Consider the following 13,292-nt stretch of genomic DNA (forward strand, 5'->3'; position numbering starts at 1 on the left):
TGGACTTGTGAGTTTGGTACAACCATCTTGACAGCTCCTTGTTTTGGATTTGTTCAAGGTATCTTTCACCAATTTAATGTAAACGAGTCGAGCACCATGCAATTTGGTTACTTGCAAGTGCAAGTGCCTTGTACAATATTAAAAGCTTTAATAACTTTAATGAATTCCCAACCAACATCACCATGTTAGTCAACAAAACATTATCTCCAGAAAAAGATGAGTAAAGAAAAAAGAAAAGCCATGAACAAGAACAAGTTAAGAAAGAAAAAGAAACACACATCTTGAAACCTTTGTTTTGCTTTCCTTCTAAGCTTCTTTGGCCTCTCAACCCATCTTGTCTTTTTGAAAGAATTTATATTGCAGGAATTGCTCTGCTTCTGCTTGCTGTGCATGCCTTTTTGAACTCCAGAGAATCTACAAAACTCAGGTTCTTAGATTGTATCAGGTACACTATTGGTTGTGTTCTAATATCAAACTCATTACTTTCTTTCTGGGTGTTTCTGAGTTTGCTTATTAGATTCCTCTAGTGTCTGCAATTGCATTTTGCTATCTGGAAAGTAAATTACAAAGTATGATGTTGCGAATGTGAGTAAGGTAAGACAAGCTGTGTGTGATTTCAGATTAGTGATGGGGTCTGTAGGTAGTAGTAGTCCTCCAAAAACTTGGATACCATATATGAATAGCAGAGACTGTTCTCAAGGCTTTTGTAGTTTGTACTGTCCACAATGGTGCTACATCATAATACCACCCCCTCCTTCCTTCGATTTTCGTCAAGACAATTCCTCTTCTTCTCCAAGTTTCTCTCCTCTTGTTATTGCAATCATTGGCATTCTGGTGAGTGCCTTTCTCCTTGTGAGCTACTACACTATAATGTCCAAGTACTGTGGTAACGAGGACCGAAGAAGATCAAGAATCAGGGAAGATCATGGCCACAATGAGGAGTTGGAAGGTACCCAAAATCCTTCTATTCATGAACCGTGGTATGTGGTGACTGTTGGCTTGGATGAAGCTCTGATCAAGTCCTTGAGAGTTTGTAAGTACAAGAATGGAGATGTCTTGGTTGAAGGGACGGATTGCGCAGTCTGTCTCAGTGAGTTTGAAGAAGATGAGAGCCTGAGGCTGTTGCCTAAGTGCAACCATGCTTTTCATCTACCATGTATTGATACATGGCTCAAATCTCACTCAAATTGCCCCCTATGTCGTGCCAGTGTTGTTTCGACGAATGCTCCAACACATCATCAAGTGCCTCCTTCTGTGACTGAACCTCCTTCAAGTACTAGCAATGAAGAAGTAATCATGAGGGCACAAGTTTCAGAGAGCGATCATTCTCAAAATGTGGAGATAGTGCATGGAGATGTCATTCCAAAGACACCATTACGTGTTTTTAGTGATTTGGGGAATTCAGAAGAGAGGGATACCGTAATAGAGATCGGAGGTGATGATGCAGTTCATCAAACAGTTAGAAGGTCAGCTTCGATGGACTATTTGTGTCACAATAACCGCATTTCAGTAGCCGATATTCTTCGCATAAATGACGAAGAAGATAAACATCTGGAAGGTTGGTCAGATGATATTGCTGGTTCTTCAAAACAATCAGTAGCTGGAGGAGCTGGAACTCATAGCCTCACTAAAGAGCCTATGAGACATGTTGCAATGAAGAGATCATTTTCGGGTGGGAGATTGTTTCTCACTAGGCCTGCAAGAGCAAGGCATACACCAATTCCACTCTAGCTAGCTAGAAGAAAAGGAGATCAAAGATCTTGGTCCAAGTTTGCTATTACATTGATTCGTGTGATTACGATCCTTCTTGGTATTTCTTTTTTCTTTTTGCAAATCGAGAAGTTATTGCACAAGTCTATACAAAGATCGAAACATGATTAGAAGTTTAGAACAACACTAATATGTATTCTCTTATGAAACATGCAAGCAAGAAATTGAAAACGCAATCCCTACTAATGTCTCATATCATTGATAGTGAAGCATGCAATTAGAGGCTTGAGACACAAATACATTCTCCAAATAAAGAAGGAGATGGATCCAACTTTCACATTTAAAAACTTGGTTGAATCCATAAATGGTTACAACTATAATATTCCTTGTGGGATGAGCGGGAATTGATTTTTTTCTCCCTTAGTAAAATAACTAAACCAATTACACGGAAAAACTCTGTAGTATTGTTTGTGAAGTAGATGCGATTGGTCTTGCATGTAGAGTATCTGGAGGTTTCAACAAAGAAGGAAGAATTTCGACCGAAGAACAATGTTCTGTGTTCCCTAAATCTGTTACTTCCGAATCCGACCAATTTCCATTACTAAACTCCCTTTCTGTTTGGCTGACAGTACGCTGAACTACGAATAAGACCCCTCTCGATTCCACCAGATAGTACCTAACAACACCATGTCTATATTTCAAAGGAACCGATTGACCAAATATCAGCCTAGCCTTGTCCTTGCTTGTCCAGTACTGTCCTCAATGTGACAAACCAAGACTAATCCCAGCCTAGTCACAATGTAGTATTGTGAGTTTGTGACTATTGTCCCTTATAGTAAGTTACATCCTCGTAGTTCCCATGACTCACATTTTCTTCATCTACTATGGTCCATCCATCATCTCCCGGTCTACAAATTGCCAATCTGACCCAATTGTAAATAACCATGACTACATGATAAGGCAACCTTGTTGATAACATAAACGTCTTCTAAGTTTTCTCTATGCATCATCACCTTTGCAGCCTAACCATGGGGTGATGATTTAAAGGATGCGACAGACTAACTCCGAAATCTTCAGATACAGTAATTAGCCATCCTAGGGAAGCAGAATGCACGTCGTTTATTTTCGCTAATGCTGGACTAAGCTTGTGAGTCTTACCTTTCCTCAGGTTGTAAAACTTACCGACGCTATTGGCTGCGATATTGGTGTTTATGGGATATAAAAGCAAATATGGAACTTGATGTATCAATCCACCAGTGAAGTTCTCCTTGGCCGCGGCCAATCTCCAGGCTTTACAAACTAGGCCGAAAGCAACAAAGTCCTCCACTGTAACCATCAGATTTGGCAATAGAAAGAAGAGAAACAAGGACATCTTGGGATAAATCCGACCAGTTAGCCATCGAACTATCGAAGCAAGATCTACAGGCTGGCCGGCTAGGGTTTGTAAGGTGTAGTTTCGTATTGTAACTTTTTGCAAGCATATGTAGGAAGGAAAACCTAATTATAAAAGGAAATATGATAACAGGAATTAGATCATCTGTGTAATTATATAATGCATATACACGTAGGAAAGAAACTTAATTACAGAAGGCAATCAAGTATTAAAAGGATTCAGAATGCGTACCGTTATACTTGTATAATAACTGAGGCATTTCATTTCACATATGGAAAGTATTAAGCCCTTCAAGGGACTAACCCCTTAGTAAACGTGGCGAGGGAGATAATGATTTAAGATGATAGTATCATTTGAGTGGTAACCATCCTCGTTGTAAGTTGTATATTTTTTGTTATACACAAAGTCACAAACTGAAAATTTCTTGCACACAACAAGCCTATACAAGATTGAAACAAAAATAGAACAATAATACATATTCTCTAAAGAAACAAGCGAGCAAGCACTTGAAAAAGCAAGCCTTGTGTACTGAACTACTAATGAAGATTGAGAGACAGACATTCTCCAGAGTAGAAAAAGAAGAAAAGAGATGGATATCATTCCTAGCTACTTCCACATTTACAAACTTGGTTGAATCCAAAACTGTGGAACTAAGGAATCAGAGTTTCGCCCACATTTTTTATTGATTTTTCTGTCTTCCATAGTAAAAACACCGAAGTTGCTACATCCATATAAAGGTTGATTGAAGTATATGCAATTGGTCTTGCATCCAGAGCATGTGGAGGCTTCAACAGAGTGAAGAATTTGGACCTAAGAACAACGTTCTGTTCCCTAAATTTGTTACCTCCGAGTCCGACCAATCTCCATTATCAAATGGAACCTCAAAGACCCTAAAGTACCTTGCCTTGTAGTTCTTTGTTGTGCACTGAACCGCCAATAAGACCCCTCCTGATTCCATCAGATAGTAAAACTGACCCTGATTAAAATTTTCAGGTTTCACTGCAATCGGATGACCATTTAGTGCCCTTTTCCTCGCTTGTTTGGGGTCGTCTATGTCACAAACCCAGACTTGTCCTTCACCATCCACAATGTAGTATTGTCCCTTTATAGCAAGTTATGTCGTGGTAGGCCGGATGATTTACATGTTCTTCATTTACTATGGTCCATCCATCATCTCCAGGTCTACAAAATGCCAATCTTTTCCAACAGTAAATAGCCATGACTAAATAATCCGATTTCGAAGAAGGGCTGGATGATAAGGCAAACATGTTCTAGTCTTCTCTGAAACGTTCATCCTCCATGAAATTTGGAAGCTTAACCATGGGATGATGACTAAAAGGATGCAACAGAGCAACTCCGAAATCTTCAGATACAATAAATACCCATCCCAGGGAAGAAGAATGCACATCGTTTATTTTAGCTAAAACTGCTGGACTAAGCTTGTGAGTCTTACCTTTTTCTCATGTTGTAAAACTCACCGATGCTCTTGGCTGTAGTTTTGGTGTTGTTTCTGGGAGATAAAAGTAACAATGGAACTTGTTGTGACAAGCGACCAGTAAAGTTTTCCTTGGTCGCAGCCAATCTCCATGATGTACAAACTAGGCCGAAACCAAGAAAGTCCTCCACTAAAACCATCAGGTTGGCAATAGAAACAAGGACATCTTGGGATAAATCCGACCAGTTAGCCATCGAAGATCAACAAGGTTTGTATGGTGGTTTTAGCGTTTTTGTCTTACATACGTATGAAAGAAACCTAACTACAGAAGGCAATCGGGTGCTAAAAGATTTAGAATATCTTTGTAATTATACAATAAATATGGTTTAATGTATATGTATGAAAGAGACCTAATTAAGAGGCAATCGAGAAGATGCAAAAATTAGACCATTGGGTCTTAGGCCTTATTCGATTGAAAGTTGAGGAGTGCAGAGGTTTAGTAGGTTCTATTTCATTTTGTTTTTTGGCAGCACCTTTTGGCTGCATGTTTAGGCTAGTGAATAAGTCGATTGCTTTTGCAATTGTTGGTAGTATAGGTTTCTGTTTCTGCAGTTTTTTTTTTTGGTTTTTTCGTAGTTGATAGCTGCTTATATAGTCTTCGGACTATTCTTGCTTGACCGTTTTGGTCATTTTTGATCTATGATCAATGGATTTTTCCTACCTTCAAAAAAAAAAAAAAAAGGCAACCGAGTAATAGAATGATTTGGAATATCTTTACAGTTATATATAATAAGTATGATACGTTAAGAAATAAACCTTCATGATGATAGGGTTTCTTTTGATCATGTGCCTAAACACATTATCAACAACAACAAAATGGAACAAAGGTGGTACAATTGGTTAACTTACTCCGCTCCACAAGTAAAATAATCTTGATAAAGAAAATAATAATTGCAGATGATGCCTGGTAAAGCATATGTATTGTGTGCCTGGTAAAGCATATGTATTGTGTTCCATCTCATATTGCTCAAATGCAACAAGTAGAAATATATAAATGCTATTTTTGCTTACTCGTGTAACTCAAAAACTCGGGCAGTTCCATCAGTAGATACTGAAACAAGGAACTCTTGGTTGGCAGATACAGAGAGAGACTGAATGGGCTCATTGTGCCCATTCAAGGTTTTTACACAATCACCAGAGAGACTATCCCATAACCGAACCTTCCCATCCATACAGCCTGTTGCTACATACCTGGATGTGCCCAGCCATGTCAAACATGTTACTCCATCCTGCCCATAAGAACTCTTCATCAGATCAGATCCAGATATACACACACACACACACATTAGTATGGTTGCCCAACAGATCATCCACTAAAATTGGTAAACGAATAATAGATATCGATATCTTATGCAGGATGAACTGAAACAGACCTCATGTTCACAGGTACAACGGGACAATGAATGCTGCAAGTCCCAAATAATAAGCTTCTTATCCATACCTCCTGTTGCAGCCCAAGGGGAGCTGCCACACAATTTAAGGAATGAGAATAATAGCATTACAGCAGAATACTACATGAACTAAGAGTCATGTTGCTTCATAATCCGCATTGCCTAGATTTAGTAACCACATGTAATTTCCTCGTAATATTGTAAATTATTCAACTGAAATATTTGCCAAAATCATTATTGCATTGTCTCATAATTTTTTTTTATCTGTCACCATAGGTAATCATGCTCTTCAGATATTACATGACTAACACTTTCATCTGTGCACAAACACAACCATAGCATGAATCACCAATGTCAGTTACATCTTGAGATAACATAATCATGGTCAAACCATTAAAGCGATTACGTGCATTTGTTTTGACAGATGACCAAGAATAGTTAATTAAGTGAAAAGGTTGCAGATTGGGTTATGACGCAACCATAGAAGTTTCAAAAAATAGAATGATCACAAACTTCAGAATAATCAGAGACAACTTAGGTCAAACATTAACATTACTATCTTTTAAACTTGCAATCCAGGTAAATAAAATCAGATTGTCATGTAATTTTTGTTGAAATCATGCCCTCCTAGTTGTGGTTGACACAGCCAACAAACAATCGTAGATGATGCTTGTAAATTATAACAGATGCCTCTTTCGGGGACACTCCTAGTCTAAATACAGCCTGAATCAACACATCCGATTATTCTGACATGTGTGCCAAAATTCATGTCACAGACACTACTTTAGAAAAATATAAGTGTTCATGTAGTTTTGAAAGCTCACTGCCACTATATATACATATATATGTATCACACACAGATGACTGTACCTTGGTGCAAGCCCGATACATTCGACTGAATCTAAATGTGAAACCAGGGAACTTACGACCTATTCATGGGGACAAAAAAAAAAACAAATTATATTAAAGGCCTGCTAATTCTAAAAATAAAACCAGGAAATTTGCAACTAATAAAGGGTTCCAGATTTACTGAATGTAAAGTACATCATACCTTTCCAGTTGTTATGTTTACAATATAAACAGAACCATCTTCAGAACCAGTAACAGCTAAACTTGAATCAGAAGTTATTGTCAAACATGTCAATCCTGTAGTATGGTATGGATGACCTAGAGGACAAGACGGGTTAAAATAACCAGACGAATGACAAAGAAGTACACCATCTTTTGTTTACAAAAGCTTTCAAACCTAAAGAAGACTATCACACATATTAGAGATAATTAATTCATGACTTGGATAATCAGCATAACTTTTGGCTTCAAAACTGACTACTCATAATTTCGTTACTAGTGAGGATTAATAATACAGAAAATTATATGAACAGCACATACCTTGTACCACATGAATGCTCTCGCCGCTTTTTGGATTCCATATTCTCAGAGTTGTATCAGCAGAACCAGTGCAGATTGTTTTTCCTTAGCATCAGCAAACAGACATAGAATATATAGATTTAGATGATTGTGAGAAAAAAAGAGTAATAGTTTTGCCAACTTTTTTCAAATAAGTTTGAAAAAAAAAATGGAATGTACATTAATCGTTTTTAAAAAGAGGATGAAAAGCATCATGTTGAAGAATAGTTGCTCACCATCAGGAGTAAAGTCACCACAAGTCACCCTACCACCGTGACCCGAAAATAAATTAAGATAGGAACCATTGTCAGCATTCCACATCCAAACTGCAGAGTCCTCTGAACCAGCCAGGACCACATGACCTCTAGGATGCCACTTGATCCACTACAGCATATAAGTCCATATAAAACATTTCAAAAATTGCGGCATAATAGCAGTAAGACAAAAAAAGTTTATAAAAGGTAACCTCAATTCCCCCGCCAGGACCTTCTAAAGTAGATTTCAGATTTCCTGATGCTATATCCCAAATTTGGATGATTCCATCCAAGCTTCCAGATGCAAGCAACTGTCCATCAGTACTAAATGCTAAACTTGAAACAGAATCCTTATGACCTGCAGAGGAGCTTAGAACCATTTAAACTGAAGAAAAAAGAAGATAGGATCTAATAAATGCAGAGTTTACTACTGAAACTAGAGCACAGAAGTAAAGACAATAAACCATGGAGAATGAAGTCTGTAAACTTAGTATCTGTTCTCTAAAGCACCTACCTTGAAGCTCAAAAGCCCAATCTCCTTGTCCAATCTTCCAAAGAAACCCTTTGTCATCTTTACCCCCTGTTGCAACTAAAGTAGGATCTGTCGGGCTGCATATAACGGCGTATAATTCATCTGTCCGAAAAAGAAGACAATTCAAAACCTAAACTTTCAAGAATAAATATCACTCTGTTTTCATTCCCATCATGTAATCAGTAAACCAATCATGTACATAAGACAGATAAGTATTGTTACACTCCTAACCTAATAAAACGAAATCAACAGTCAAAAGGGAGAAATGATGCTCATTGGGATATGATTTCAAAACCAGTACCAATAGAGAACAATGAAATTGTTGGTCATGTATGTGGCATCAATGGGGTTTATAACCATTAACTTAAGTAAAATATTGAAATTCCTTTAGTTTTCTTTGTATGGAATATTACAAAATCAGTGATATAATTCCTCTTAGTGCTGTACCCTTTAGACTAACTACATTTATGCCAGAGGCACAACATAAAATCAGAAAAATTGTAAGGAAACTCTTTCTTTCCATCGGACCTAGTATTCAATAAAATTGACAAGACAACACCATAGAGGGTAAAAATATTAAGTTGGAAATGGCTCGTGCTAAATAATTACTCAACAAATTACTTACAAGGCTGAGCCTCATGTAAGTCTTTCTATTGTTTGTGGACACTAATTTGATTTGGATGATTCTTAAGTCAGGCACTCTATGCAAAATGATAAACACTATACTTCTAGGCATCAGCACTACCGAACAGACCCTTGGGATACACTCAAAGATTGTAGGATATTTATAGAAGCTTGTGTAGAGGCCTTTTATGCAATTCCAGTACCTTCATATACCTATACTTATATCACTTACAGACCAATGAAGTTCTAATGCTCAATAGCGACTTCACTACAATTTAATCAAATTTGAATTTAATTTAAGAGAATTTGATTATTATATTTTTTTGGGGGTGAAATGTATGGTGATTATTTCACACCTAATTCATGTGAGTGTTATGCTTTTCTCTAATGAGAAACAAAGGATTTTATAAACTGATGTGAATGGTTTGTATGATTGTACACAATATGGAGCCGCAAACAGATGAAATTCATTTAAAATAAATGAAATGAACTCTTACCGCTATGACCAGTAAATATGTGTATGGAATCATCAAGCTCATCTGAAACCACCATGAACCATCAATAATCACAACAATCAGTCCAAGTCACTCACAAGGGAAACAAAGAATCAATATCCTAACAAACGAATTATTAGATTGTGGGATATAATTTAGCGTAATACCAACTTCATCATCTGCATCAGGAAGATCTGCAACCAACAATAGTTGACCAATAAATTAGAATACATATCATACATTCTATGCATAATAATATTTGAAATATACACACATTCAGAGAGAGGACCTTCATCGTCAATAGTGATTTCGCCAACGATGTCCGCTTCATCTAGAAAAACCTCGCCTTGGTCATCTTCTTCTTCGTGAAGAGCACGAGCTGGATTGCTCATCTTTTTATTTCTTCTGATCACTGAAGCAAAGAGCCAATAGGTTTAAGGAGGTTTAAGAATTATTGGGTACAAACTAGAGCAGGACTAGGTAAGAGCCCACACGTTGCTGCAGTAATAGTTGTTTTGTGTGTTGAGAGAAATGCTGGCAACAACTGTTTCGATTTTTATTGATTTTACTAATTGTTTGGTAAAAATACGAAATTTTTGAGTCCCATAATCAGTAGTGCCAATATAACTAAATGGGAATGAAAAATTATGAATACAATAGAAAACGCAAGACATATGAGAGTGCATTTAGGAATCAAAAGTAGTTGCTCAAGAAGGAATGTTTCAGTTACAAAGCTCTGTTAGGGAGTTCATGCAAAAACTTAGTTCCTCCAGTTGTGCTTTGTGCATAGTGCTCCACTTTGTTAATTAACAGCTGTTGTGCAAAAATGCAGCTGTTAAATCTGTAGCTACCTAGATTAGGTCAGTCCAGCGAAAACAACATATATACAAAAGATGGTTCAGATTCAGCTAATTTTCTCTTTCTCAGATTCGTCGTTGCTTGCTGATGATGACCCTGTGTCTTTTGGTTGCTTGTCACTTTGAAGTGGATAAATTAGAGTTGCTATTAGATGGATACTATTGAACATAAGCAATTTGAAATAGGCATAGTATATCATTCTAACACAAGATATTTTAATGCTTGCAAAACTTAAACTGGAGACTAAAATTCTGAAAGTTGAGAGCCTGGATTAGCTGTTATGATGTTAATAGCTAATTCCTCATAAGTATTTAGCTCATATTACACAATTGTTGAAATTGCAGGTGCTCTGACACTAAATCCCATATACTTATGTGAGGGGGTTGATTAAGGGTTCCGCGTAGAAAGTAGTCAAAGCACACGTTATCAATTCAATCCTAAACTGCAGCCCTGAATTCTTTTGCTCTCTGTAGTTCCAAAGTGGAAGAAAAAGGTAGAATGATACCTCAATAAACATGCACTTATCATCAACATTTACTTATGTCATGCCTCTACTATGAATATAGGACACACATACCTTTGCTCTCACATCACAGAAACCTCCTAAACCCTTTTGCCTCTAGCTACCTGATCTTACATTGCTTTGTTTCACTGTTTAGGGTGCCAGTTTGTTACAGACATGGGTAACTTTCAATGTTTTCTTGCTATCCTACGCTTAGTGCTCTTGCCTGCACCATGCACCTCTCAAGATACATTTACACGCTCCAGAGCAACCTATTATGGAAGTCCAGATTACTACGAAAACCCAAGTATGCAACCTTTTATTTTCTTTGTGTACAACATGCATGGTAAAGACCTAGCAAGCATGCATCTTACATGGTATCATCTAATTACATGGTATCATGTAAATTTGAATGTGTACATTGACATTAACTGTCTCATTATTCTTATTTCCAAAATCTCACCGTCTATTTGACAGAAGGCCGCAATACTTTTTCATTCTCCTACACTGAAATGTTCTAAAGCAGACAGCTTTCCTATAAGGGGTTAGATCATATCAGAAAGTTGATAACTATAGGTATGTAATCGAACTCTAAAGTGAAACACCAAACAACCATCAATAGATGGTACGTGTTTGAAGTAGTTTAAAGTACAAAAGTTAAGCTACCAGTCTAAATCCATGTATAATAACTGGTTTTGAAAGAAAGGACACACCTTCTAATAGCCACAGAGAAAATCAGCAAGCCTGAACATAGAACTAAAGAGAAACCAAAATGTGCAACTAATCAAAAACGAAGTTATTGAGGAATCTGAAGCAAATAGACAGCAAAAATGTTGAAGGCATAGCGATTGACAACAAAGAAAATCAAAAGGAAACCCACAAAAGGACCAAAACCCAGAAATTACAGAAGTGATATTCATGATTACAGGGATGAAAACAAATGGTTCAAGCATGATACTGAATTTTCTGATACAGAAACTTACCAAGCGCAAGTGCTGCCCTCTTGAATGTGATCGAAGATTTTCGTTGTGCTTGGGCTCTTCTCAAGTTTTATCGAGGATTTTGGCTCTGAGGCGAGAGGCGAGTATCAGTCTGAGGAGCGGGAAGAAATAGAAAAAGAGAGGGTTTAGGGTTTAGGGTGAATTTCTATTTGATTGTGAATTTCTATGTAGCATCAGTCTGAGGAGCGGGACTACTGCATTATCGTGTTATTGTTATATTCGTTGAATCTCTTATACAGAATTGTCACATTTACTCTCTCAAAAGATATTAATCTTAACTACATATTTCTCTCATCCAAACATTCTACACGCTATTCGTCTACAATTGAGTTGATATCTAGAACGGGTGCGTCTATTGCCACCTCATAAACCACTTTCCTCACCTCACACGTTGTTAATTTATTGAATGACTACCCTAACATAAAATTACAGCAAGGGACAATAAGTTATTACAAATTATAATTTTTTTTTTTAGATAAACATATACTTCATAAATCTTAACTCATAATTTTTATCGTATTCGATCTTTATGAAGTCTGAATAAGACACTAAGAAGACACTAGCATTCAACTAGAGATGAGGTGAATTGTTTATATATATATATATATATTATTTTTATTCTTTGTTGATGTTTTGTCTATCTCTTTACTCATTATTTTTCATATCGATTTTGTATATAAATTTTCATGTCTAGTCGCTCACTTATATATATTCGATTTTTTTTTTATCGATGTCAAAGCTTTTTCCAAGTAGAGTTTACAAACGTTGTGCATCTTGATATCGACGGATACCAATGAGTTGTTAAGTTTGAGAGTTTTTTCTTGTTCTTTAATTGAGATTTACACTTTAATGTGATTTTTATTGTTCAGTTTATGATTCCACTTATCCAAATGATATTAAGCAAATCTGAAATTGAAAAAAATATATGTAGGGTGAACAAAGCAAAAATAGGAAAAAGGTATTTTAGGTATTGTAAATGAGTGAACAAAATAGACTTACAATTAAAAATATATAAATGGGGTGTGAAGAGAACGTAGGGTGGATAAAATGGTTTGTGGGGTGGCAATAGACGCACCCATCTAGAACCTTTGTGGATTTTCAGTAGTTTGTCCTCAAAATTTTGATCTTTGGGTAGTCCTCATCAAAAATGGTTGGATATTTTGGGGATGTGATCAGGAGACACATAGTGATGGTATAATTGAGATGATACACGCTTTAATGAGGGTAATGAGAAATCATTTTATTAGTGAGTCATCTTGAGGAAGCCGTAAATAACATAGAGTCAAACGAAAACAATGTAATATGCAACCTATAACATGCAACAAATACAAAATGAAAACAAAGAAACTCAAGAAAGAAACTAGAACGAAAATCAAGCTATCCATGCATTTCATAATCTACTACATGGACCCAAAGACACTACCCTTGAGAACAAAAGCTAGCTTAAAAACCTAAACAAATTTAAAACCCTAACAGGTTGGGAATCATGGAAAGACCCGGCTACCAATCCAGCCAAGTAAGAAGGAGGCCCAAGTAGCCCAATACCACCATCGAGCACATCTCATATCAGTCCTCATAGGGGTTGTCGCTCCCTCCACCGCTTGCGTACCAAAAGTATGAAAGTTGGACTC

At 36.8% G+C, this 13,292-nt stretch overlaps 2 protein-coding genes across 2 annotated transcripts; one reads left to right on the forward strand and one right to left on the reverse strand.

Annotated features, from left to right (window-relative positions):
- The first annotated feature begins 322 nt into the window (after positions 1-322).
- On the forward strand, positions 323-1,758 carry LOC101309057 (RING-H2 finger protein ATL51-like). The gene has a single exon (XM_004300358.1). It carries the CDS (start codon positions 628-630, stop codon positions 1,729-1,731), a length of 1,104 nt encoding a protein of 367 aa, XP_004300406.1. The 5' UTR covers positions 323-627; the 3' UTR covers positions 1,732-1,758.
- Positions 1,759-5,462: 3,704 nt separating this feature from the next.
- Positions 5,463-11,647, reverse strand: LOC101309353 (angio-associated migratory cell protein-like). The gene is made up of 13 exons (XM_004300359.1): positions 11,644-11,647; positions 11,374-11,416; positions 9,590-9,705; positions 9,468-9,494; positions 9,304-9,345; positions 8,165-8,284; positions 7,863-8,008; positions 7,633-7,780; positions 7,379-7,462; positions 7,041-7,156; positions 6,860-6,918; positions 5,972-6,062; positions 5,463-5,827 (listed from the first exon to the last, which is right to left on the reverse strand). The coding sequence occupies exons 3-13, from the start codon at positions 9,690-9,692 to the stop codon at positions 5,606-5,608; spliced, it is 1,158 nt and encodes a 385-aa protein (XP_004300407.1). The 5' UTR covers positions 9,693-9,705; positions 11,374-11,416; positions 11,644-11,647; the 3' UTR covers positions 5,463-5,605.
- Between the last annotated feature and the right edge of the window lie 1,645 nt (positions 11,648-13,292).

This window comes from Fragaria vesca, linkage group LG5, assembly GCF_000184155.1.
Source record: "Fragaria vesca subsp. vesca linkage group LG5, FraVesHawaii_1.0, whole genome shotgun sequence".
Lineage (NCBI taxonomy): Eukaryota > Viridiplantae > Streptophyta > Magnoliopsida > Rosales > Rosaceae > Fragaria > Fragaria vesca.